This window comes from Balaenoptera physalus (assembly GCF_965194825.1).
Source record: "Balaenoptera physalus genome assembly, chromosome: 12".
Classification (NCBI taxonomy): domain Eukaryota; kingdom Metazoa; phylum Chordata; class Mammalia; order Artiodactyla; family Balaenopteridae; genus Balaenoptera; species Balaenoptera physalus.
Window position 1 is genome coordinate 88,248,838 of NC_138897.1, and position 27,850 is coordinate 88,276,687.

At 43.1% G+C, this 27,850-nt stretch overlaps 2 protein-coding genes and 1 pseudogene across 11 annotated transcripts in view; 1 reads left to right on the top strand and 2 right to left on the bottom strand.

Moving 5' to 3' along the window:
- The window catches only part of TCTN1 (tectonic family member 1), a 28,406-nt gene extending 25,055 nt beyond the window's left edge, over positions 1-3,351 (bottom strand). For 6 of the 8 annotated variants that reach the window (XR_014251696.1, XM_082416812.1, XM_082416811.1 and 3 more), the window contains exons 1-2: positions 3,025-3,351; positions 70-190 (exon numbers count right to left, since the gene is read on the bottom strand). Coding sequence is in view for 6 of the 8 variants with exons in the window: in XM_082416812.1 (XP_082272938.1) it covers positions 70-190; positions 3,025-3,322 (419 nt within the window). In the remaining 2 variants the exon portion in view is untranslated. The remainder of the gene's footprint in view (positions 1-69; positions 191-3,024) is intronic. The other 2 variants (XM_082416813.1, XM_082416814.1) reach the window with 2 other exon arrangements.
- An 83-nt stretch (positions 3,352-3,434) lies between these two features.
- LOC309639527 (large ribosomal subunit protein P1 pseudogene) lies at positions 3,435-27,054 on the bottom strand (annotated as a pseudogene). Its single transcript, XR_014268576.1, has 3 exons — positions 26,927-27,054; positions 24,939-25,022; positions 3,435-7,752 (listed from the first exon to the last, which is right to left on the bottom strand). The product of XR_014268576.1 is annotated as a large ribosomal subunit protein P1 pseudogene (transcript).
- The window catches only part of PPTC7 (protein phosphatase targeting COQ7), a 40,801-nt gene continuing 38,040 nt past the window's right edge, over positions 25,090-27,850 (top strand). Inside the window, exon 1 of one of the 2 annotated variants that reach the window (XM_082416883.1) lies at positions 25,090-27,689. In XM_082416883.1, the coding sequence (XP_082273009.1) occupies positions 27,464-27,689 (226 nt within the window). In that variant the 5' untranslated portion in view covers positions 25,090-27,463. The remainder of the gene's footprint in view (positions 27,690-27,850) is intronic. The other variant, XM_082416882.1, reaches the window with a different exon arrangement.

Sequence of the window (27,850 nt, forward strand, 5' to 3'; positions counted from 1 at the left end):
TCACTTCCTGTCCCCAAATTTTATAATCTTGGTCCAATTTTATCAAACCTGCATGTGTCATAAACTTACATGACAACTGGGATTGAGCAGGCAGAAAAGACACTGAAATCCACGGAGCTGCAATCAGGATCACAACAGCAGTTGACATCACACAGTGCTGGAGACAAGTCACAGACACACAGAGCAGCAACTACAGAAACAAGAGAGGTGGGGTGCAGAGTGTCACAATCAGCAGGTAGTGACTGCCCCCCTGCCACTGCAAGGTACCAAAAATCCATCTCATACAGAAGGTCCATTTTATTTTTCCTATTGCACTTTGGGGGAAATTTGTGAAGTGAAAATAAGTCAGTTTGAGCACCCCTCCATCCAAGGTTTCCCCAAAGTGGCTAATCATCTGACTCACCTGGAAAGTTCTGTTTGTGTTCTACCTAGAAAGACTCTGATTTGGTAAGCTAACTATGAAACCAGACACCTGTTTTTCAAAAACTTTCCAGGTGATGCTGATAATTAAAACAGGTTTAAGAACCAGCACGGTAAATCACTTGCCTGATCAAAAGAACCACCAGTTTAACACTGCAGACTCCTGAGCCCCTCCTCTGGAGATTCCAATTCAGAGGAAGGGCCCACTTAAGGCTGCCAAGAATCAGGGTTCTCTATCTTGTTCCTCTCCTCAGACGTCAACTGCAGCTTTGAAGCTGAGCCCACATTCACAGGCTATTGGCCAAGAATCAAACTGGCTCAAGTTCTTTGTACTTGGGATCCTAGAAATATCTTTCGTAATTCAGACAATAAAAGCATGGGAAAAGGAAGGAAGCCCCACTTAGCAAATTTTAATTTTTAATAATGATGACTACCTGGATTTTTAATTCCCTATTTTAGTCTGTCAAACAGGGGGGCAAAAAACTTTTAAAGAGATAGCAGAGCATGAGAATGATAAATACTGAACTCATGGTAGTTTAATTACTGCTGGAAGGGAGGGAATAAGATCAGTGCTTCAATCTTACCTGTAATGTTTTGTTTCTTTTTTTGAAAAAGGATTTCATGCACAAACAAATTTAAAAAAGGGATCTCAAGCAAATCCTGGTAGACAATACATACAACATTCTTATTTGCATTTATGAATTATTTTACAATGTTTCCCTCTAGCCAAGGACTCCTTTGTGTGCTTAGAAGTGTTGAGGCACCCTGCCTTATGTGTTCAAAATTAATGTTGATTTGTTTTACAAAACTTAAAGCCTTTGTAGGTAGGTAGCTATAAGACTACTAGGGACAAAGCAATAGTGTTTAATAACTCTACTTAGGAAAAAAAAAAGGTCTCTATCCATGTGAGTACACTTAATCAGCCAACAAGTATGTGTTGAGCACTCCCAGGGTCTAAGTAGCACTCAGCTGCTCTTCCAAGCCTCTTCACGTCTACAGGGTACTAATGAACAGAGCTCACATTCAAGATGAAAGTTATCATCCTTCTCTTCCACCTGTAACCCATTCTGCAAACGGCTGCCCAGTTCTCCACTCTGAGTCAGTCTCCTGCTACAACATGTACCCAGGGTGTGACCTAAAATCAGGCAAGTAATTCACTAACATGAAAAAATGGGAATAACCCAACATCCTAAGGTTGTTATAAGGATTAAATGAGATACATCACAGATGAAATGCTTAGCACAGGGGCTGCTACACAGTAAGCAGTTAATAAATGCCAGCTGGCATTTATTATCATTACTTGCACAGGTCTAAACAGATGCCCTTTAAAAAGACGAAGCAAAGTGTAAATTCATCCTCCCATTTTGGAAAAACAGCCCTGAACACCTATTAATGATGGTTCAAGAACAGCTTCATTTTGGGGAGAAAGTGCATTAACAGACGAAATATTTACATGGATAAAAGACAACTCAGTCCAAAAAATCTTAGAGAATTTCAGATATTGAATACTCTGCTGTATTCTGTCCCAATTTATCACAACTTCCCTACTAATTCATCAAATAAATAGTTTTGATATAAAACAAAGCTTTTTTATATATTGAAATAGCAAATACATTTCTCTGTACTTTTTCTTAGGACTACTCATAATTTATAAAGGAGAAATAATGGTTCAGTAACTGATGTTAAGTCCTAGAGTTCAGGATGTCAGCCAATGATGACTTTTCCATTTACTAATACTGAACCTTACTCAATTTAAGAAAAGATCTTTTTCTCTTAAGAAGGGATAAAAAATACTGCATACCTATTGGAGTTACAGTCAGAGGACTTAAAAGGGATTTTTTTGAGATCACAAACCCCTTTGACAAACTACTCACTTCTATGAACTCTCACCCCAGAAAAATGCATATTCACAAAAGTTTGCCCTCTGTCTTGGAGTCACAGCTATCCCCTGAAGTCATCCGTGTCGAATCAGATTACAAAATAGTCACCAAATGTGTGACTCAAGGATTAGATCACTTTCTGAGAAATATGTTAATTATCCCTAAAGATGAATCTTAAGAAGTGGATATAACCCCTCACCCCATAACTTCCCACCTCCAGCTCAACACAGGAGGAATCCTGGGTTCTTATAATTCAAGTCAACAGACAGGGGCCTTGACCTAGTCACTTTCCGTAAACTAGACTTTTCGCGTCTCTTTTTGATAAGTGAAAAGTTCAGCGTATCCTATGCACTTAATTCCCACAACTGTCTACAAACTTTCGATTTAATTTCGTGTTCAGCTGCAAAGCTGCAAGCAAGTATTCATTCATTATCACCTTTAGCGTTAATGTTGTCCAAGACCACTGCAAGTACTTTCAAAGCTTTTTATATTTCCCACTTGGGCTCTCTGAGCCTCGGTTTTCTCATCTGTATGACAGTGAATAATAACATCTACCTCCAACGGTTGCTGAGAGAATTAATGCCTATGAAACACTTAGCAATGCCTGCTCACAATAAGTGGTCAACAAACGTTAACTATCATTATTATTACAACCTCACACGGGCTACCACCCCCCGCAGTCTGGATCACTGTAGATCCCCAGGAATTGGCACTTGGTACCCACCGTCCGTGACCGGGGTGGGCCTGGGGCCGGAGGAGGGCCTGGGAGCCCTGGGGGTTTCATGGGGCCTAGGAGATACAGCAGGTCGGAAAGTCGTCGGGGCTGGCTTCGTGGAGTACAGGCCCTCCGTCGTCACCACCGGGGTGGCCCCGGCCTGGGCGCTCACGGAGGCCCAGCAGTCCAGGAGCACGAGCAGGAGCGGCGGGAGATCCCACAGCCCCATCACCCAGCGGAAACCCGCACGGCCAGCAGCCAAGGACCGCGCGCTACCTGGCAACCGCGGCGGCTGGGTGCGGGGCATCACGGGAAGGGTCGCGAGAGGCCGCGAGAGACTGGGGGCGGAGGGAGGGGCGGGGCCTGGGCGGGGCCGGCCACAAGAGGCGGGGATGGGGGCGGGGGAGAGCGGCGGGACTGTGGGACGCGGACCTGGGGCAGTGTGAAGCCAGTGGACACCTGGGGCTTGGGAATCCTGCATGTAGTTTCCAAGCGGACTGCGGTACTTGTTTAAAAAATGCGGATTTCCAGGTTCCGCCTCAGGGGATTCTGAATCAATAAGCCTAGGGCAGGGTCCAGGGATCAATATTTTTAACAAATGTCCTAACGCAACCAGTGCGGGGGGACAGAAATTTTGGGACCCACTCTCCTAAAGCTACTAAATAGGGCTTTTTGAAGGAGCAGAGATCACATCACTATCCTTGAATTTTCTGTCTCACACCTGTTGACACTTTCTTTGCCGTTTTTGTTTTAGCCCACTTAGGCTCTCTGAGCCTCGGTTTTCTCATCTGTATGACAGGTATAGTATCTACCTCTAGGGCTTGTATCCCAGGAAGTCGCCAGATAACTTCTGTTCACTGTGTTGTGATAAGGGGGACAGATGAAAACTTAATAACTTTTTCTACAGACAAAAAAAATTGACAAAAATTAAGTAGAATGATTTATAGGTGTTAAAAGGAAAAAACAAAGCAAATCTACTGTAACTCTACAAAATGAATTGAAGACCACAAGACTCAGGGAAGCCCCTCATTTCTAAGCTGCCATATTTATAGAAGTATTCCAGCCCAGGTATGCTGGCTATATCTTTGATACTTAATCTCCTTACAATTCAGAAGTGAATGTGAAAATACTTAAACATATCATGGTAATTATTCAAGAAACACATTTTTCCAATTCAGAAGAATGCCAAGGGAATTCCCTGTCGGTCCAGTGGTTAGGACTCGGCGCTTTCACTGCTGGGGGCCTGGGTTCCATCCCTGGTTGGGGAACTAAGATCCCACAAGCCATGGCACAGCCAAAACTAAATAAATTAATTAATTAAAATTAAAATTTAAAAAAAGAAGAATGCCAAAACAGTATATATACCTAGTTTATTAAATTTATACAGCAAAGCTAAATCATCAAAATGACATCTTTAGCACCTTCCTATGGCATTCCAGAGAAAGTGTATAAAATATAATTGGATCAAATGTGTAATACAGATATTTCCAATTCTTTTCTACAAAGGATTGTCTTAACATCCACCTGAAATTCTGGACCATTTTTAATAACGCTTGTATGTAACGCTTTCCTTTAAAAAAAAAAAACTATTATTTTCCAAACCTTCATCTCATAACTTCTAAATCCAGGATGACTTGTTTTTCAATCTACTCTTTACTTCCAGGCCTCTACTTTCTTTTCTATACCTTAATATCTGTCAATCATGTTGTCCTATTTTCTGTTTTGAAATTTTAGGCTGTTGGATTAAATTTTGATAAAGTGACCGTCAGTTCTAACATTTTTGAGTTTATGGTTTGGGAAATAATCTCACCACCCCTTTTGGTTCAATCTCAAACACTCCGTAGGTGGCCTAAAAGTAATTTTATGACATTTTACACAGTCAAGATGACGGCTGCATCAGCTCAGATCCATTTTGCAAACCTTGGGAACACTGAAACTTTTCATTTCACAGCTGACTCCTTTCTGCCAGGTTTTTTTTCATCTTTCAACCCAAAGGATCCTTTCTCCCTTCTTTGTCCCCTGGCCTTGGCAGGTTCCCTCATTAAGATGGAAAGACACAAAGAAGGGCCAAGATCTATTTCCATATTTTGTCCAAAACTGCAGCATTTGCGTTGTGCGTAAATGTTTGTGATCTAAAATGTCCATCTGTTTCTCTAGGATTATTGGCATTCTCAATTCCTTATAGCCTGTGCCAACGTTGGGAGGAATCAAGACAATTTCAGCTTTTTGGAATTCTGCACTTGGAAGCTGCTGCATGTGAGGAGCCTGAAAAACCAAAGACAGGAGTAGCTGGGTGGAAACATAGCTGAGTCTGACTTCATATGGCAGTGATAACCCCTCTGTCTTGGTCTTTGGTGTGGTTTGGGGTGAGTTGACTATTATTGTTGTTATTATTATTGCTAAAGTCGTGGCTTCTAATCTGTCTAAAATTAAGTATGCAGTTTTGCCTATGATTAAGTATATACACCCATCTTTATTCATCCGAGCCAAATATTTTACAAATAGGGAGGCAGAATCATTAGGCTTTATAAAGGGATTTCTTCGAACGACAGGAGATCAAGCCTGTGTGAGGACAAAGGACTGACTCTATTGTTTTGACTGAAGTGAACCGTCCAGTAATTCATTTCTAAATCAACACCCAGAAGAAAATAATCCCCAGCTTCTCTCCTCCTTGCATTTCCCACATGCCTAGTCAACCACCAGATACTATTCTTGTTCTTCAAATGTTTTCTGAAACATTATGGGGGCAGAAGGGCTATTTGAGCAGACTTCACATTCTTGAAAGGTCTCAAATTTACAAGTTTGACCTTTTCTGAAAATGAAGTAATAAATACAGTCACAGACATACATTGACAGGAATGAAACAATTCTTTGTTTACCAGACAACTTTAAACTTGCATCCTATTATTGGACCATACTGAAGTTTGAATAAACTAATCAGCTTTTTTTAAATTAATTAATTTATGTATTTATTTACTTTTATTTTTGGCTGCATTAGGGTCTTCGTTGCTGCATGCGGGCTTTCTCTAGTTGTGGTGAGCGGGGGCTACTCTTCATTGCGGTGGTGTGCGGGCTTCTCATTGCGGTGGCTTCTCTTGTTGCTGAGCATGGGCTCTGGGCGCCCGGGCTTCAGTAGTTGTGGCACGCGGGCTCTGTAGTTGTGGCTCGCGGGCTCTAGAGCACAGGCTCAGTAGTTGTGGTGCATGGGTTTGGTTGCTCCGTGGCATGTGGGATCTTCCCGGACCAGGGATAGAACCCATGTCCCCTGCATTAGCAGGCGGATTCTTAACCACTGTGCCACCAGGGAAGTCCCAACTAATTGGCTTCTTAAGAATAACTTTAAAGGGCTTCCCTGGTGGCTCAGTGGTTGAGAATCCGCCTGCTAATGCAGGGGACATGGGTTCGATCCCTAGTCCGGGAAGATCCCACATTCCACGGAGCAACCAAACCCATGCACCACAACTACTGAGCCTGCGCTCTAGAGCCCGCGAGCCACAACTACAGAGCCCGCGTGCCACAACTACTGAAGCCCGGGCGCCCAGAGCCCATGCTCAGCAACAAGAGAAGCCACCGCAATGAGAAGCCCGTGCACTGCAATGAAGAGTAGCCCCCGTTTGCCGCAACTAGAGAAAACCTGCGTGCAGCACAAAGGCCCAACGCAGACAAAAATAATATAAATTTTTAAAAAAATACTTAAAAAAAGAATAACTTTAAAAATTATTTTCAGACTGAAACATTTCAATCACAATAAAAGGTACAAAAAAGACCACTGTACACTGCACTGAGATCATTAAAATTTAACATTTTTCCACATTTACTCCACATTTCTTTTTAGTCAGTTTTATTGAGGGATAATTTATATACAGTATAAATTTTTGTGTACAGTTTTTTATATACAGGTTTTCTCATGCATCAATGTACAGTTTTTTTGGTATACAGTTTTATGATTTTAACTAACACATACAGTCATGTAACCACAACCATAATCAAGATACAGAACAATTTTACCACCCAGAAAAGTTCCTTCATGCTCCTTTATAGTCAGCCCCTCCTACTGTCCCAGCCCTGTAAGACATTGACCTACTTATTTTCTGTCCCTGTGGTTTTCCCTTTTCCAGAATGTCACATGGATGGAATCATACAGTATGTAGCCTTTTGAGCCTGGCTTCTTTCACTTAACCTAATGCCTTTGAGATTTATCCACACTGCATGTATCAACAGTCTGTTTCTTTTATTATTATTATTTATTTTTAAGAGCTCAGCTTTTTATTGACCGTGTTACTAAAGATGTTTAGTCAAAAAGACCAAAGCCCATGTCATCATCGGACTCTTCAGATTCTTCTTTCTTTGCTTCTACTTTCTTCTCCTCAGCTGCGGCAGCAGTGGTGGAAGGGGCAGGACCTCCTGCTGGGACAGCACCAGCTGCTGGGGCAGGTCCACCAGCCCCCACGTTGCAGATGAGGCTCCCAATGTTGACATTGGCCAAAGACTTTGCAAACAAGCCTGGCCAGAAAGGTTCAACCTTTACACCAGTGCTTTAATGAGGGCATTGATCTTATCCTGGTGACCATCACCTCATTGTCGTGCAGGATGAGGGCCAAGTAGATGCAGGTGAGCCCTGAGACAGAGGCCATGGTATGGGCCAGTGCTAGGCGGGGGCTCGTCACCGGATGAAGTGAGGGCCTCACCCCAACGCAACCTTAGCTTCCTCGGAAGGACCGAGCACCTTAGTGGCAGCTGAGGAAAGGGGTGTTTCTTTTATTACTTTTATTATTATTATTATTGTAAAAAAACCCCACATACCATTAAACACCATCTTAATCATTTTTAAGTGTACAGTTCAGCAGTGTTAAGTGTTTTCACATTGTTGTGCAACAGATCTCTAGAACATACATCCAGAGGAGTGTGGGGTGATGTTTCATTGTGGTTTTGATTTGCATTTTTCTAATAATTAGTAATATCAAGCATCTTTTCCTGTGCCTATTGGAGATTTGTATATCTTCGTTGGAGAAATGTCTAGTCAGGCTTTTTGCCCAATTTTTAATTGGGTTTTTGTTATTGTTTTTGAGATGTAGAAGTTCCTTATATATTCTAGATATTAACCCCTCATCAGATATGTGATTTGCAATTATTTTTCTCCCATTCCATAGGTTGCCTTTTCACTCTGTTGATTGTTTCTTTTGACACACAGAAGTTTTTAAGTTTGATGTAGTCCCACTGTTGCCTGTGCTTTTGGTGTTATATCCAAGAAATCATTGCCAAATCCAATGTCCTGAAACTTTTCTCCTATGTTTTCTGCTAGGAATTTAATAGTTTCAATATATTTTGAGTTAATATTTGTATTTGGCATAAGGTAAGGGTCTAATTTCATTCTTTTGCATGTGGATATCCAGTTTTCCCAACACCATTTGTTGAAGAGACTGTCCTTTCCCCCTTATATAGTCCTAGCACCACTGTTAGAAAACAACTTGGCCATATATGCAAGAGTTTCTTTCAATCCACTCCTTTCTATTGCTGACAAGTATTCCATAATGGATATACCACAATTTCTTCATTCATTCACAAGTTGAAGGAATTTAAGTTTTTCCAGTTTTTGGCAATTACAAATAAAGCCACTATAAACATTCACATACAGATTTTGTGTGATTTTCATTTCTCTTGGGTGCACACCTAGGAATGAGATTTCTGGGTTGTATAGTGAGTGGATGTTGAATTTTATAAGAAACTTCCCAACCTTTTCCCAAAGTGACGTACCTTCTGCACGCCCACCAACAATATATGAGACTTCAGTTGCTCCTTATGCTCCTGAAAACTTGGTATGGTCAGTTTTGTTTTCAATCTCATTTTTAGCTATTCTAATAATTGTGTGGTGGTATCTCACTGCAGTTTTATTAGTTGGCTTTTAATAAATCCAATCATCTTGTAATGGCACATTTACATGGCATTTTAACCTTGGGGTTAAAATGAATTTGTTAAAAGAATTTGTTAAATATTAAATGAAGAACTTAATTCTTCATTTTTCTGTAAACAAAGAGCCTCAAAAACTGGAAGTGAGCTGACCTCTTGGTACCACTGAGGGGCACTGCTCTCTCCTCCCCCACTTCAATTTCTGTTTCCGTGTTGTAAACATGTTTTCATCATTTTGTTCTCAGGATCTGCAGGTAGCTCCGTTTTCATCCACCCCTTACTGGCAGCCTGTGAGTGAGTTCTTCTTGAGGCCTGAACCTGCTTCATTTTGCCTGGCCATGGGGTCAGGCATTTCTGCTACAGCTTGTTTAAAACTTTTACCTTTTGTTAACCCAAATTTGTTGGAAAGAACGTGGAGCCCAAAGAAAAGCAAATACAAGACTGCATAAGCCTATGTCAAAAGCACCAACCTCACACTGTTAAAGCGTGTTCTCCATGCCCCAAATCAGAATCCGTGGTCTGACAAGCATGCATGTAGTTAGGAAGACAATTTAAAAATTAGAATGTCCTGGAAACATCAGAATTATTATAGTCATAGTTATGAAAAATCTGGATGGAATTAACCCTAAATCCAAACCCCTAGAATCCCCATCTCTACATTATTGTCCATTTATTAGGGGGAAAAAAAAAAGATGGCCTGATAAGAAAAGATGAAGTTTAACTAGGTCTGTTTGGACAAAGACTTAAATTGGTACCTCTTTTTAATAGGGATCATTTGTGCATTCCTTAAGACAAATAATGAAAGTCCACCAATCTAAATCTAGCTGTAGTTTCTCCCTCAGAGGGCTTACTATAGTGGGATAATAAAAGTAACCCATGCTTACTATAGTGGGCTAATAAAAGATCAGTCATATTTTAACTTCTGTCGCCTTCTAACATGAATCAGCCTAAAAGTTTCCTCTTAAAGTGTTCTCTGCAAGACATAAGAAGCTGGTAGATGTAACAGTTTCTGGGGAGGAGGAAGGAAGGAGAATCGATCTTCAATCTATTTTGCATGTGTTACTTTTCACTTAATAACTAATTTTTTGTTTTGGCCATGCCTCCTTGCTTGCAGGATCTTAGGTCCCCGACCAGGGATTGAACCCAGGGCCACAGCAGTGAAAGCGCCGAGTCCTAACCACGGGACCGCCAGGGAACTCCCAATAACTAATTTTTAAATTAAATAACCACAACAATAAAACAAATTAAAAAACATATGTTTCCTCTCTTAATCACATCATCCCTATGTTCCATTAGGGGGAGCATTTGGAAAATAGGGCACAAATCCTTTCCTCCTGCCAGCCTTGCCCAACATCTACTGCCAAACTAGACATGAAAGCAAATTTTAAATCTTGTGAACATTTTTCAAGTCTAAAAAAAAATTAGACTCAAACAAATTGTGTAGTCTTCTATGGGTGTACTGTAAGAAGTGTTTACTTCGAGGACTTCGTGAAAATACATCTCACCGTTCTTGAAATTTTTTAAAGGGATGGCACAGGGGGAGACCCAGGTAACTTCTGTTGGTCATCTGGTCACCATGACTTGGAGGCTGGCCTTGAGTTTTGACATTTCAGAAACAAACTCTTACCAGGTCAGCCCAGGATTCCTGGGTCATGGTAAGCACATCTTCTATAGATCGAGAGAAGTCCATTATTGATCCTACTTATCCTTCAAATTTCACCTCCTCCAGGAGGCCCTCACAAATTTTGGAGCAAGACCAGGCTGAGTTACTCTTGTTCCATCCCTTATTAGCTGGGTGACCTTGAGCAAGTTATTTAACCTCTCTGACAAAGTCCATCATACTGATGTTTCCAATTAAAATTAAGACTAGAGGGGTTTTACTTAACCATATTGACCATACATATGTATTTCCTTTCTTCCACACCATAAAGCTTGGTTCTCAAAAACTCCAACATAATTTATTATTTGCTTTGTCCCAAAATACACTTAGCATAGTGCTAAGTCTCAGAATAGCAATACCAGTACTACCACCAAACACATGATTATTAAAAAAAAAGGTCCGATTTTTTTTTAGCTGCACGCTTTCATTTAACCTGTCTTTAGCATGTTGCCTCACCTCCATACTTTTCTCTGACTGCGATCTCTGAACCTAGAGCTGTCATGTTTCAAGTTCTCCAAAGAATAATCTTTGCAGGGATTGGGGTAAGGAGTCACAGGAGGGAATCTGGGGTTAACAGCTCCTAGTATATATGTACAATTAATGATCTGTTTTCAGGGGAATTCCCTGGCTGCCCAGTGGTTAGGACGCTGTGCTTTCACTGCCAAGGGCCCAGGCTTACTCCTCACTGGCATCCCCTTCCTACGGTTTCTCCACTCAGCTAAATCATCCATCTACTTTCTATCTTCTGAAAAGGATTCGACATCTCTCATGAGCGGTCATCTTCTCTCCTGTTCCCTGTGGGTTTAGACCTTTTGGATCCCTTTTCTATCATTTTAGTAGTGTTCAGGAGAGAGCAGAGATATCTGCATGGGTTCCATTTGCCATGTTTCTATGTTTCCTATAAACATTTTCCATATCAGGCATAGTGATGTAGTATAGTGAAATGATTAAACGCACACATTCTGAAGCCACGATGTTTGGGTTCAAACTCCTAGTTTTGCCCCCTTCTAGCTAGTGTAACTCGGTCATGCTTTCTCTGCTCAAATTCCTCATTTATAAAATGGAGATGACTAGCGGTACCTACCGCAAAATTGTGTGCGCATGGGATGGTGCTGGGCACTTATTAAGCACTCCAAAGGCTTTAAATGTTATTAAAGAAAGGGAGCAGGTTTCCTTAATTGGAAAGGGCAAAATGATGTTGATTAATTCTGTCTTAAGCTAAAGGAGAAAAAACTGATTCTCTGGTAATCTTGCGTTGCAGTTGACTGTTTTCCTTAGGGCCTAGCAGTTCTGAATCTTGCAGTTTCACTTTTCTTCCTGAAGGTGGCAGACTTTGTCACCAAAACTTTGTTCCTCACACAGGGCTGACCATGAGGGGAAAACAAACCCTCTGTCTTTAGTCTTTCATTGGATCTATCATTCAATCAACAAATATTTTACTGAGCACCTACTATGTGCCAGGAACCAGGGAAGCAGGCAGTGGTCAAGCACACACTATTGCTGCCTTCTCAAAACTTGCAGTTTGCAACAGCTGTAGAACTTAATTCAAAGAAGCTCAGAGAACATCCCAAGAAACCCTTCCATCTGAATGTACTATTACTATGAGGCACAAGCCCTAACTGGAGTCCTAATTCCAAGACAGAATGCCCTGTTGAGCAAAATGACGTTGTAAAGGACATTACTTAACACCAATTATTTTTCAGGCCTCCTTGCCCTTAAAAGGAGGTGCATTGAGGCAGTCACATGCACAAAGCGGGTGTTGGGGTGTTGAAGTGGGTGGACGGGAGGATTTATGAATTATAGGCCAGAGATGACAACTCTCCAAATGTCCCTCAACTTTTAAGCCAAACGTCTCCTTTTTAAGAAAAATTAGTCAAAATTTGCAAATAAGACCAAGAGAGGGCAGTGTAGCTCTTGCCATGTCATCTAGGACGTTGATTAACAAGCCCACCCAAGGATTAATTCTCTAGCAAGGGTTGGCAAACTTTTTCTGTAAGGATCCAAGATAGTATATATTTTAGGCTTTTGGGCTATCTCCTCTCTGTGAACTACTGAACTCTGTCATCATAGTACTCTGTTGTTTAGAGCAAAAGCAGCCTTACACAGTACGTAAACAAATGGATGTGTCTGTGGTCCAATAAAACTTTATTATAAATGCAAGCAGCAGAGCCAGATTTGGCCCACTGGCCATATATGTAGGCCAAGGAATGTATCTTTGTTTGCTTAGCTATTTACTATTTATTAAAGGCTCAGATTTTTGTCTGGTTTGAGTTCCAAAGTATTCCTTTCCAATATAAAAAAGAATCCCAAAGCTTATCATTCTTTATTACCCTGCAGAGATTAACCAGTTTAGTATCTAAGACCCCCTCCTCAAATATCTACTTCCTCAAAATGCTCTCTGAACCAGCTTCACCATCTTACTGTTTCCTCTTTAACAAGGTGAAGAAATTTTTGACATGTGATTATTCTCTATTTGAATGAGTCATGTTTAGACGTTGTTGTTTGTTATACTTTTGTTGTTCCCTGGTAATTAGCAGTAAAACCTATTAACTAAGAGTCCTGTGTTACCATGGAGGGTAGTAAAGAAAGAAGGAACTTAGGAACTGCATCTCATTCTGTTGTCAAACTCAGAGGACAGAGGAGGGAAACCCCCTGTGAAGGGGAACAGAGTTTTTGTGCCTTTGGCAAGGAATTAAAAGCCAATATAACTTCCCCCCAAATTCCCTTCCCCTCAGCCTGCATAAGCTTTACTTCTTTATACTTCCAAAAATGGACTGTGGGAGGAGTCATTCTATCTTATCCAGTCTTGGAGTTGATCTGTAGGTTTTCACTTCCACATTCAGTACTGAAGTCCTTGCCTCCTCAAATTGACTTTTTTTTTTTTTTTTTAGCCACAAGGCTTGTGGGATCTTAGTTCCCCGACCAGGGATCAAACCTGTGCCCACTGCAATGGAAGCACGCAGTCCTAACCACTGGACCACCAGGGAATTCCCTCAAATTGATTTTTTAAAGCAAGCCCCACACTGAGGTGTTATGGACTGAATGTTTGTGTCCCTCAAAATTCATATGTTGAAGCCCTAACCCCCAGTGTGACTGAAATTAGTAATAAGGCTTTGGGGAAGTAACTGAAATTAAATGAAGTCATAAGGATGGGGCTCTAATCCAATAGGACTGTGGCCTTATAAGAAGAGGAAGCCACGTGAAGACACTATGAGAAGGTGGCCAACTGCAAGCCAGGAAGAGAGCTCTCATCAGAACCCAAGTATGCTGGCACCCTGTTCTCAGACTTCCAGCTTCCAGAACTGTGAGAAAAAAATTTCTGTTCTTTAAGCTATCAAGTCTGTGGTATTTTGTTATGGCAGCCTGGGCTGACTGAGACATCGCCAAACTTATTCCAGCCCAGGACATTTGCATTTGCTCTTCCCTCTGCCTGGAATGCCCTTCCTCCAGAACTTTATTTTTTTATTTATTTTATTTATTTGGCCACACCAGGTCTTAGTTGCGGCACACGGCATCTTTGTCGCCGCGTGCAGGATCTTCCTTGCAGCATGCAGGATTCTTTAGTTGCGGCATGCAGGCTCTTAGTTGCGGCATGTGGGATGTAGTTCCCCCACCAGGGATCAAACCCGGGCCCCCTGCATTGTAAGTTCAGAGTCTTCACCGCTGGACCGCCAGGGAAGTCCCCCTCCAGAACTCTGTATGGCTGGCTGTTTTGCTCAAATTTTCACTTAGATCTCAGTTCAAATGACACCTATTCAGAGACGCTTTCTCTGCCCACTGTAATTTAGCCTCCCCACTCCAGTCATTTCCCTGATTACTAATGAAATTGGGTCTCTCTTCATATGTCTATTGGGTTTTCTCTTCTGAAATGCCTCGTTAAAAGATAAACTGAGGCAAATCAAAAATTTTAATAAAACTAACACAATATTGTAAATTAACTATACTCCAATTTTTAAAAAGAAAAAAATTTTAAGAGTTTATTTGAGCAAAAATCAATTTGAATCGGGCAATGCCAAACCGGAAGTGGTTGGGAGTGCTTCTCTGACAGGAGCTAGGGGCAAGACTTTTACTGAGAAGATGCAGAAACAAAGCAAGGAAATTATTTGATTGGCTGTAGCTTAAGCGGTTGCCTTATTTGGGAAAGACTAGTTGGCTGTTTGTGATTGGTTGTCTTTAGGTTTTGATTTCTTAACCTTGAGGCATTTACTTTTTGGCTGGCTTATGCAGGCTGCTAAGGCATTAGAACCACCTCAATCTAATGGCCTCCTTGTTTAATTAATTTAACATACTGTTGGGCATTTTTTATATTTTTCTACTTTTCTATTGAGTTATTTCTTTTTCTTTACTAATGTGAAGGAATTCTTGATGTACTTTGGATACTAATCCTTTCTTGGTTTTATGCATCACAAATACCTTCTCTCAGGCTGTGGCTTATTGTTTTTATTTAAGTATTTTTTTAATGGTGACTTTTGTTATGCAGAAGCTCTAACCTTTTAAAAAATGTTAACTATGGTAAAACATGCATGACATAAAATTTAAGACAGCATTTTTTTTAACATCTTTATTGGAGTATAATTGCTTTACAATGGTTAGTTTCTGCTTTATAACAAAGTGAATCAGCTATACATATACATATATCCCCATATCTCCTCCCTCTTGCGTCTCCCTCCCACCCTCCTTATCCCACCCCTCTAGATGGTCACAGCACCGACTGACCTCCCTGTGCTATGAGGCTGCTTCCCACTAGCTAGCTATTTTACATTTGGTAGTGTATATATGTCCATGCCATTCGCTCACTTCGTCCCAGCTTACCCTTCCCCCTCCCCGTGTCCTCAGGTCCATTCTCTACGTCTGCATCTTTATTCCTGTCCAGCCCCTAGGTTCTTCAAAACCATTTTTTTTTTTTTTAGATTCCATATTATGTGTTAGCATACGGTATTTGTTTTTCTCTTTCTGACTTACTTCACTCTGTATGACAGACTCTAGGTCCATCCACCTCACTACAAATAACTCAATTTCGTTTCTTTTTATGGCTGAGTAATATTCCATTGTATATATGTGCCACATCTTCTTTATCCATTCATCTGTCGATGGACACTTAGGTTGCTTCCATGTCCTGGCTATTGTAAATAGAGCTGCAATGAACATTGGGGTACATGACTCTTTTTGAATTATGGTTTTCTCAGGGTATATGCCCAGTAGTGGGATCGCTGGGTCACATGGCAGTTCTATTTTTAGTTTTTTAAAGAACTTCCATACTGTTCTCCACAGTGGCTGTATCAATTTACATTCCCACCAACAGTGCAAGAGGGTTCCCTTTTCTCCACACCCTCTCTAGCATTTATTGTTTGTAGATATTTTGATGATGGCCATTCTGACCAGTGTGAGGTAATACCTCATTGTAGTTTTGATTTGCATTTCTCTAATGATTAGTGATGTTGAGCATCCTTTCATGTGTTTGTTGGCAATCTGTATATCTTCTTTGGAGAAATAAGACAGCATTTTAAAATGTATGGTTCAGTGGCACTAAGTACATTCACATTGTTCTGCAATCATCACAACCATCCATCTCCAGAACTGTTTTCATCTTGCAAAACTGAAACTCTGTACACATTAAACAATAACTCCCTATTCTCTCTGCCCTCCAGCTCCTGGCAATCACCATTCTACTTTCTGTCTCCATGAATTTGATTCCTCTATCTACCTCATAAAAGCAGAATCATATAGTGTTTGTCTTTTCTGTGTCTGGCTTATTTCACTTACCATAATGCCCTCAAAATTCATCCATGTTGTAACATGCATCAGGATTTCCTTCCTTCTTAAGAAAGAATAATATTCCATCATATGTATATATCACATTTTGTTTATCAGTTCACCCATCAATGGACACTTGGGTTGCTTCCACCTTTTGACTATTGTGAATCATGCTGTTAGGAACATGGGTATACAAATATCTGCTTGAGGGATTTCCCTGGTGGCGCAGTGGTTAAGAATCTGCCTGCCAACGCAGGGGACACAGGTTCAAGACCTGACCCGGGAAGATCCCACATGCCGCGGAGCAACTAAGCCCGTGCGCCACAACTACTGAGCCTGCGCTCTAGAGCCCACGGGCCACAACTATTGAAGCCCGCGCACCTAGAGCCTGTGCTCCGCAACAAGAGAAGCCACCGCAATGAGAAGCCCGTGCACCGCAACGAAGAGTAGCCCCCCGCTCACCGCAACTAGAGAAAGCCAGGGTGCAGCAACGAAGACCCAACGCAGCCAAAAAAAAAAAAAAAATCGGCTTGAGTCCCAGCTTTCAATTCTTTCAGGTATATACCCAAAAGTGGAATTGCTGTATCATATGGTAATTCTGTTTCATTTCTGAGGAACAGAGTCTGCACCATTTTACATTCCCACCAACAGTACACAAGAGCTCCACCAACAGTGCACAAGAGCTCCATTTTTCCTACAACCTTGATAACATTTCGTTATTATCTGGGTTTTGTGTTTTTTAAATAGTAACCGTCTTAATGTGTGTGAGGGGGTATCTCTTTGTGATTTTGATTTGCATTTCCCTGACAATTAGTGATGTTAAGCATCTTTTCCTATGCTTATTGGCCATTTGTTTACCTTCTTTGGAGAAATGTCTATTCAAGTCCTTTCTTTTTGTTTTTGGCTGCTTGGGTCTTCGTTGCTGCATGCGGGCTTTCTCCACTTGCAGCGAGCGCGGGCTACTCTTCATTGTGGTGGTGCACGGGCTTCTCATTGCGGTGGCTTCTCTTGTTGCAGGGCATGGGCTCTAGGCACGCGGGCTTCAGTAGTTGTGGCTCACGGGCTCTAGAGCGCAGGCTCAGTAGTTGTGGCGCACAGGCTTAGTTGCCCCGTGGCATGTGGGATCTTCCCGGACCAGGGCTTGAACCCATGTCCCCTGCATTGGCAGGCAGGTTCTTAACCACTGCACCACCAGGGAAGCCCCTGCTTTTGCTTTTGACCTGTGGAATTTACTCTTGTATATGTTGTGAGTTAGGGATCCAATTTAATTTCTTTTTCCCCCAGAGGGATTACCAATGTCCTCCCACCATTTTTAAAATAATTTCTTCCCACAAATCTGTAATTTTACCTCCATTTCCTCTCAAGTTTCCACATAGGCATGAGTCTATTCGCCCTCTTAATATCTACCTAGCTGAGCCTTCAAAAACTCATTTCCAGGGAATTCCCTGGCAGTCCAGTGGTTAGGACGCCACGCTTCCACTTCTGGGGCCGGGTTTGATCCCTGGTTGGGGAACTAAGATCCCGCAAGCCTCGGGGCGTGGCCAAAGGGAAAGAAAAAAAATTTTTTAAGTATAATTTTAAAAAAACCAAACTCATTTCCCTTTCATATCTGTCTGGTCTGTCTACTAAGATCACAGTTTTAGCTTTAAAAAATCTCTGCCCTTCTGAGGAGAGTAATCATTGTGAAGATGGGAGCAAGCTGGAAGCAAAGACTTTTGAGACCACAGAGGAAAAGCATCCCACAGGGCACAGAAAACCTGGGTGAAGTCAATTATACCAGCATTGAAAGAAAATTCCAAGCAAAAACGAGCAGTTTAAGGAGTGCAAACATCCCCCCATTCTCCTCCCGGAACCAAGGATTCATGCCCCACAGGGGGCAACAGATGGGAGAAGACAGAAATCTGCTGTTACCTCTGCCAGTCTCACTTCCAGATCTATGTGTCTGTTTCTCTTTAGCATGATTAAAAATACTGTAAATTAAAAAAAAAAAATCCCTGCCTTCCTCCAGTTTAGTCAGTCCGTCTTCTTTTATTTGCCTTTCACTCTTCCACTGGTTCTGTTCTGGTAGCATGACAGAAGCTTTTTTTTAAAAATTGCTATATTTGAGGTATATGTGACATATAACATTATACTAGTTTAAAAATAATTTGATATTTGTATATATTGCAAAATGATCGCTACAGTAAGTCTAGTTAACATCCATCACCATACATGGTTACAAAAAAAAAATGTTTTTTCTTGTGATGAAGACTTTTTAGATCCCCTCTCAGCAACTTTCAAATATGCATGACAGAATCATATTTTTAAAAACAACCTAGTTCTTCCTTGATTGCCTGAGCAAACCTGTTTCCCAGAGACAAAGTCTTTTAGGCATAAGCTTCATTAACTGCCTTCTTAGCTTTTGGATTTTCATTAGCTTTCTCTACCTCAACCCCAGAAGCATATCTCCTATATAAGGGTCCTGTTCTATTCATTTGTTTTCACTAACAAAATATGCCCCCATTCTGCAGGTAAACTCAGGGTCTTGGCTCCCCAGATCCAAAGTCATGATCAAGGCTTATGCAATTAACAAATCAGAGCAAACCTCGATACCAGTAGTGGGGTGAACCTTAACAGCATGTGACAAGCCAAATGGAGTCAAGAGATCAGCCCCTTCACAGGTTCTGCTCATGACCCTGAATGAAGCTCAGAACGACCTACAGAAGAACAGATTTGCAGCATCCACCTACTCCCTGTGTTCATGCTGTAAAAAGGCTACAATCTCACAGACAAGATCTCTGTTGACTCGAGAATTTAGTTGTCTTTGCTGTTTAAAATCCAGCCTGAAGCTTTGCTGAAATACGTAATACAAGAAGCAAAAATCTTCTACCCATCAGACCCTAAATGTTTGTAAGCTAAAGCTTTGCCCTCTCGGGCTTCCCTGGTGGCACAGTGGTTGAGGGTCTGCCTGCCAGTGCAGGGGACACAGGTTCGGGCCCTGGTCAGGGAGGATCCCTTGTGCCGCGGAGCGGCTGGGCCCCGTGAGCCACAATTACTGAGCCTGCGCGTCTGGAGCCTGTGCTCCGCAACAAGAGAGGCCGCGATAGTGAGAGGCCTGCGCACTGCAATGAAGGGTGGCCCCCGCTTGCCGCAACTGGAGGGGGCCCTCGCACAGAAACGAAGACCCAACACAAGCCATGGATAAATAAACAAATAAATAAAAATTTGAAAAAAAAAAAAAGCCTCGTCATCTTTAAGGTAAGCCTTCCCTGGGACAGAAAGGCTTTTTTTCCCCAATAACGTAATCCCTGTCCCAGCTGCCTGCTGAGGTCAAAGCTGTACTCTCACGGGTTAGGTCAAGGCCTGCCCCAGAGGCCCTCGTACTCAGGCCCCTGCCAGTTAAAATCTTACCGAACAACTGTAGCTGTCACAAACTGCTCAGGTCAAGAATCCACTTGACCCACAATTACCTTTCAGCCTCGAGCCCTGACTACACCAGAAACCTGATCCCATGTGTTATTTTAGCCCCCAAATGTCAGCCTTCGTGCCCATCTCTGAGGTTTTCTGAAGAGAAAATTAACATGTTTGGGGTTCATGGAGTGATAATTAATTACCCCCTTCTTGACCCTTCCAAATTCTAAACCCATTGAGATGTAGATGCATGAATCAGGCAGCTGGGGCTCCAAGTATCAGCTTTATTGATGAGCCTGAGTGGAGAACATGGCTTTGTTGTGCACACAATCCCCATCTGGATTACACTGAGTTACCTGGTCAGACTGCAGGCCTCCTCCAGAGGGACAGGCTCCCCATGGCAGAGGAGGAAACGAGTATCCAAAGGACAGACCATGGCAAGAAAGAATAAAGAGAAAGGACTGGGCAACATGCTCATTGAAACCCAGTCCCCCTAAAACTGAGTTCCCCTGCCACATTTATGATTAACCTCTCTATCCAACACTTTATTCCCTTTCTTGTCCCACCCCTGTTCCGCTCAGGATTGAGCAGTATCAAAGAAAAGGTGGGACTGAAACTCAGCAGGACCCTGCAGGGCCTTCCCAGGTACAAGCCCCTCCGTGTACCCCACTTCCTGTTTGGCCTTCCCCGAGTTTCAAAGAGCAGACTGAAGCAGTTAATGACTAGAACAGAAGAGTCACAGGATTCCTAGTTCCTCCCAAAGGGATATAGACAACAGTCTGACACATATCTTTGAACTGTTCTGCAGAAATTAAGACCCTACCCCCCAGGTGGAGGATGGTGACAACATGCTGACCACAAACACGAAGACCCCAGACTGGTTGGAACCAGAAGGCTGATGAAGATTCCCGAAACATCACCCTGTTACCTCACAACCAACCAATCAGAAAAATGTTCACGAGCTGATCATACACCCTGCAACCCTCACTCCCAATGTTGCCTTTAAAAACCCTTGCCTGGGGGCTTCCCTGATGGTGCAGTGGTTAAGAATCCGCCTGCTAATGCAGGGGACATGGGTTCGAGCCCTGGTCCAGGAAGATCCCACATGCTGCAGAGCAACTAAGCCTGTGCGCCACAACTACTGAGCCTGTGCTCTAGAGCCTGCAAGCCACAACTACTGAGCCTGCGTGCTATTACTTAAGCCCGCATGTCTACAGCCCATGCTCCCCAACAAGAGAAGCCACTGCAATGAGAAGCCTGTGCACCACAATGAAGAGTAGCCCCCACTCGCCACAAATAGAGAAAGCCTGCATGCAGCAACGAAGACCCAATGCAGCCAAAAAAAAAAAAAAATCTTTGGTTCATCAAAGGACACAATGTTAAGAGGTGAAAAAAATAAGCCACAAATAGGGAGAAAAAACAAAAAACAGAAAACCCTTGCCTGAAAGCCATTGGGGAGTTTGGGTCTTTTGAGCACTAGCTGCCTGTTCTCCTTGCTTGGTGCCCTGCAAATAAATGCTGTACTTTTCTTTACCACAACCTGGCTTCAGTAGATTGGCTTTGCTGAGCATCAGGCAAGTGGACCCGTGTTCAGTTCAGTAACATCGGCATCTTTTTCTGAATCCACCAATCAGACCCTATCTTCATCTCATGGAGGTAGTAAAGAAAGAGATCAGAAGTTTTGCTTCAGCAGTTTTTCTACTGAGAAGTGGCAGTTCCCTCTCCTCTATGTAAACTGGCAGAGGATAAGTTTCCTTCTAAAAGTTGCCTTTGGTTTGGTGACTTATTCTTTTTTTTTTTTTAATTAATTTATTTATTTTTGGTTGCATTGGGTCTTTGTTGCTGTGCATGGGCTTTCTCTAGTTGCGGCGAGCGGGGGCTGCTCTTCGTTGTGGTGCGCAGGCTTCTCATTGTGGTGGCTTCTCGTTGCAGAGCATGGGCTCTAGGCATGTGGGCTTCAGTAGTTGTAGCACGTGGGCTCAGTAGCTGGGGCTCATGGGCTCTAGAGCACAGGCTCAGTAGTTGTGGCACACAGGCTTAGTTGCTCCATGGCATGTGGGATCTTCCTGGACCAGGGCTCGAACCCATGTCCCCTGCACTGGCAGGCAGGTTCTTAACCACTGTGCCACCAGGGAAGCCCCTGGTGACTTATTCTTGATTCAATAATTGTAGTCATGCTATGAGGATCATATGATGTGTTTGTCAGGATTCACTTCCTTGCAAGCCAAACTCAAAGTGGCTTAAGCAAATCAGGGAATTAATATGAGTAGAGGGACTGATCTTTCTTCAGGCAAAGCTGGATTCAGGGGTTTAATCGTTATCACGAAGCCTCTGTTTCCTACCATCTCTAGGCTCTGCTTCTCTCTGAATTCCCTTCATTCTCAGGCTAGCTATACCCAAGCAGTGGCAAAAATGGCCATCAGCAGCTCCAAGCTTTCATTCTACCAGCTTAGAAACCCTGTGAGAATTTCCCCTTAATGCTTTCAGCAAAATCCCATAATGGAGTTTCACTCAACTAGCTTGGGTCATGCGCCTTCCTACTGGACCAATCGTGACCAAGAGAATGCAGTGCACTGATTGGTCAGACCTGGGTCATGTGTCTCCCTGCCATCTAGTTCCACCCAAACCACATGAACCAACATGGATTATTCCTCCAAGGAATCAAAATACTATTTTCAGAGAATGAGGGGAATGGATACTAGGTGGGAGAAACATGACCATCACACACAATGCAAAGCAAGGTAAATTCAATGGAAAGAACAGCTTGTGGCTAATGCCTTCAAAGGGGCTTTGCAGGGCAGGTACCAAGAGTCCCCTGGATACCTCTCCAGTTGGCCCAGCTCCACCCATTAAATTCCTATGGGAGGAACATGTTATTTGCCCCCCTTTCCTCAGCTGTAAAACAAGTTGCTTGTTCTATGTGACCTCTAAGGTTCTCTTAATCAACAGCATTCACTTCTTACTTATTTATTCAGTACCTATTGTATGCTAGGCAGTGTTCTGGACCCTTGAGATAAAGTAGTGAATAAAATACACAAAATCCCCTGCTCCTATGGAACGTACGTTTTAGTCAGGGAGGAAACAAACAATAAACAAAATAAGTCCTGTGTGAAATGCAGACGGGACTGTTGGATGTTTTCATGTTTAAATAGGTGGTCAGTGCAGACCATGCAGGTAATGCACATAGGAAGTGCTCAATCCATGGTATCTATTGCTCTCACTTTCATTACTATTCTTGTTTTATTATTTTATTATAATATTATTTATTATTTTATTATTACTACTGGCATATTAAAAGCATTTGGTGACTCCTTGGTGTCTCCAGCATTAAGTACCTTCAGCTTAACATATAAGGCCCTCTGCAGTAGGTCCTATTTTTTTTAATTGAGGTATTCACATATCATAACATTCACTCTTTTAAAGTGTACAGTTCATTGTTTTTTAGTATATATATAAGATTATGCAACCGTTACTACTATCTAATTCCAGAACATTTTCATTACCCCAAAGAGGAACCCCAAACCCATTAGCAATCATTTCCCATTCTCCCTCCTCCCAGCCTCTGGCAATTACTAATCTGCTTTCTGTCTCTATGGGTTTGCCTATTCTGGACATTTCATATAAATAGCATCATACAATGTGTGGTCTTTGGGGACTGGTTTCTTTAACTTAGTATAATGTTGTCAGGACTTCCCTGGTGGTCCAGTGGCTAAGACTCCGTGCTCCTAATGCAGGGGGCCGGGGTTCAATCCCTGGTCAGGGAACTAGATCCCGTATGCCACAACTAAGAGTTCACATGCTGCAACTAAAAGATCCCGTGTGCCGCAACTAAGACCCGACACAGCCAAATAAATAAGTAAACAAATATTAAAAAAAAAAAAAGTATAATGTCTTCAAGGTTCCTCTATGTTGAGGCATGTATCAGCACTTCATTCCTTTCTATGGCTAAATAGTTCCTAAACTATTTTCCTAGCTCCATTTCTCATTATTCCTCATTCAAACCCTAAGGTTGAGCTGCACTGGACTACTTGTTGTTCAATCATTCTGCATTCGCTGAGTTTCCATTTCTTTCACTTGGAATGGTTATACCCCCTCCTCAGACCTCTGTCCATGTAGGCCTCTCACAAATGTCACCCTCTGTGAAGTGCCCTGAGTGTTCTCCCACCCCAATGGGTCCTCTTTCTCCTCCTCACACTCCTTTATTTCAACCAATGGTGTTTATTTTCTCTCTAAATTTACTTAATTTTAACCCTCTGTGTCAATACTGTGACTGCCATGAAGGCACCAACGTTTTTTATCCTTAGCCCAGAGTCTCAGACTTAACAAGTGCTCCCCAAATATTTGTTCACTTGCAAGGCATCGGTATAACCCAGTGGTTCTAAATTGGGGGTGATTTTGCCCGCCCCCCGCCCAGGGGCATTTGGCAATATCTGGAGACTCTGGAGATATTTTTGGTTGTCCCAACTAGGGGGTGAGGTGTGCTATTGGCATCTAGTAGGTACAAGTCAGGGATGCTGCTAAACCCCCTTCAATGTGTAGGACAGCCCCCTACAATAAAGAATTATCTGACCCCAAATGTCAATAGTACCAAGGATGAGAAACTAATTACTTCTCATTTTGAATAGGTTAGCAGAAAGAAATCAGACGAGATCAGTGTACCAGTGTGGCAGAAAATCTCATTAGGGAATTCATGCCTTTTTTTTTTTCTTTTTTTAGGTGCTGGGGGTGAGTCCAGTGCAAAGCTCTTTTCTAATGCCATAGAGGTGCCCTGGGAACACAGATGGTATTTTCACCACTTGCTCGCTTCTGAGAGTGACAAGTGACCTCCCAGGAATCCTTGAAGTGCTAGGAATGTAACTGTTAAGGAAGAAAACTCTTAGGGCTTTTTAAGTCTAGCAAAATGTCACAAGTGAATTGTGCTCCTGGGGGAGGGCAGGGGAAAATGGGTTTTTTTTTCTTTTCAGAGTACCCTCTCCTGGCTTCCCCACAATAGTGAAACTTTTTAGAACTGGCTCTGGAATAAATGATTCAAGGGAACCTGAGGCCCTGTCTCCTCTCCTTTCCGAAAAGGTGCAAAGGATCTTTGAGAAAGGATTCTGTTCGCATTGTGCTCCGAAGAGCAACTCATTTGCAGAAAACTCATTTGCAGGAAACTCAAGGCACTCGTATCATTTAACTGTGAAAACAGTCACCCCAACAGAGCAGAGGTTACCAGCGTCAGAGTCACATCTTATGTTGCTGCTCATCTCATCCAACCGGTTCTTGTGAGTGACATGGAAATCAGGTAATATATGCCCTGAAAATGAAAGGTAGGAGCAGTCTAATTGAGGCAAGGAACAGGGGTTGACGTGCTATTTTAAAAAGTTTGTCCTTGGGGTAGAATTACCTGACATCCTGGCTGGGATTTGGTAGTGGTGTGTGCTTAAAAGAACAACCTTTAGCACAGCTGGCACAGACGTAAATGCCAAGCACAGGCTCGGCAAAGCTCCACCCCCTCATTCTGGGCGCTCTCCAATTCTTGTGGGCCATAAAAAATAGCAAGGTGTAACTGCATTCCTAGGATCGCTATATCTTTTAACCAGTAAATGAACTTTTTTTTGTCTACACCTTTGACAAAATGCCACTCATTATGTGAAGTGGTTTGTTCAGTCCAATTTTGATGAAAACCCTTAAGGACAGAAACATATAGAGTACTTAGCACACTGTAAATCACGAAAGTGTTTAACGATGACAGTAACTGGGATAACGGAATGTGCTCTGAGTGGATGGTTTACAGGTCTTTAGATGTATTTAAAAAGGTATAAAAGAGATTCATTTATAGAATGAGATGGGAATCCCCAGAGGAACTACAGTTCTGTCAAAAGTGAACTAGAAAAGGACCAGTGCTTCTCGGTGATATACATTTATGTTTCAATAAAACCAAAAAGTATTCCAAATTAGATCACTTGCCTCAAATCTCAGTTTTCTTTTATTCCTGAATCCATTCAGTCATTCCTTTATTCAACAAATACTATTTTTATATTATTTATGCTTCCTATTCAATTATCCCTTCTTTTATTCAACATTTACAAACTGCCCGTTAGTTGTAATAATACAATGGCAAATGATCCTTGCCTTTGGGGTGCTTAGGATCTAGTGAAATATTCATTCATTCTTTCATTTATTTACTAAAGTGTTTACTGTGTGCCCATATGTTCTGGGGATACAGTAAGAAAGAGCACAGGACCCTCAGGTAATGGAATTACATTCTAGTGGGTGGAAGGAAGAGCAAAAGCAAAGGCCCTGAGGCAGCTTTGAGCATGGCTAGAGCCCAGTTAGTGAAGGAGGCACAGGACCAAATGCGGTGGAGAGGTATGCAGGGGCTAGATTATGTACAGTCCCACCAGCATGGTATGTAATTTGAATGTACATTCATATACACATACAAACATATTACACACATTTGGTGAGCTAATCTTCACATTACGTTACAAACTCCCCATTAAATTTTGTTATTTTTCAACCTAAATATTTTCAGAAGAAGGTTGGTTAGTCAAAATCTGGAGAAGGCTACTGTGATGTCTTTGTTAAGGGTGGGCTGAGAGCTTAAAAAAAAAAAAGTAGGGGAGCTGCCTTTCTTGCTAAGAGTTGTCCTTCTGATGAGAAGAGGTGGCAGCTGTGGGAGGAGAGAGGCAGGGCCCTCATCTTTGCAAGTCTTTGGCACTGCATGACCTCTCTGAGCACCCAAATCAGAGGTGGGGAAAAGACCTGCTTAGCTAGGTGGACCTTCAAGAAAATTAAGATTTGAGGCAAAGAAATCTGGGGCCTAGAATTTTTTATTCCCCACTTGGCAGAACCGTCTGAAAGTCTGAAACACTTCTGTATGACATGGCTGCAGTGGCCGTGCCTGAATCTCCATCACTAACCCTCCACCCTCACCCCACCGTCTAATAGGAACATATAGTATTTTCTCAAATTTTCCTAAACATTATGCAAAACGGCTCTTCTTTCCAAACAGATTGCCTCCCCTAAACCCTTCCAATATATAAGTTCTGGAGGTGTCACTAGATTAGTGTACTTCAGTTTCTTAATATATATACTACAGAATAATGATATATGACCCGATACTTTCTTCCAGGTTTTTCTTTAAAGGAATAGTGGCGTTATTTAAAACAATAGCTTTTAAAAGATATGGTTAAATCAGGGGAGAAAACAGCCCACCTGTAATTCTCGGTATTTTAACTTAGGTCCCGCGTCTGGGGAATCCTCCTAAGTCCTTGAAGCTAGGCAGTGAAGTAAAAAAGCGACTACAACTCCCAAGAGAAATTGTGTCCACATCCTCTGCGCACGCTCGACCTCTGTGGCTGCGTAGGGCACCGAGCCGAGGAGGCGGGGCTTGGGCCTAAGCAGCGGGCCGTGGGCGGGGCTAGAGGCGTGGCCACAAAGGGGGCGGTGCTGCCGGCGAGGCCCGGAACACGCTAGCGGAGTGGAAGATGGCGGCGGCAGCGGTGGCTGCAGCTGGGACCCCAGTCGGGCTGAGGCGGAGGAGCCGCCGGTTCTGACCTCGCTCTGGCTTCAGTGCGCGCGGCGGAGCGTGTGCGAGGCCCCGCGCGTCGGACAGGGGCGGCGGCGACTGCGCGCCGCCTTGAGGAGCGTCCCGGCGGCGGCGCGGCTGCGGCTGAGGAGAGAGCCGGCTCCGGGCCTCCGCGTCCTTCTGCTCCCCGGGCCCCCCGCCTCCTCGGGGGGGCGGCGGCGGCGATGTTCTCGGTCCTCTCGTACGGGAGACTGGTGGCCCGCGCCGTGCTCGGCGGCCTCTCGCAGACCGACCCCAGGGCCGGCGGCGGCGGCGGCGGCGGCGACTACGGGCTCGTGACGGCCGGCTGCGGCTTCGGCAAGGACTTCCGTAAGGGCCTCCTTAAGAAGGGCGCGTGCTACGGGGACGATGCGTGCTTCGTAGCCCGGCACCGCTCGGCAGACGTGCTCGGTGAGTGCCCGGCCAGGTCCCCCCTTCCCAGCCCGGGATCCGCCTCCTGGGGACTCCCCTGCTCGGGGCTTTCCTCGCTCCTCTGGGCGGTAAGAGGAGCCCGAGAGCCAGTAGTAGCTCATTTGTACGGAGCACTTACTATGTGCCAGGCGCCTTGCCAA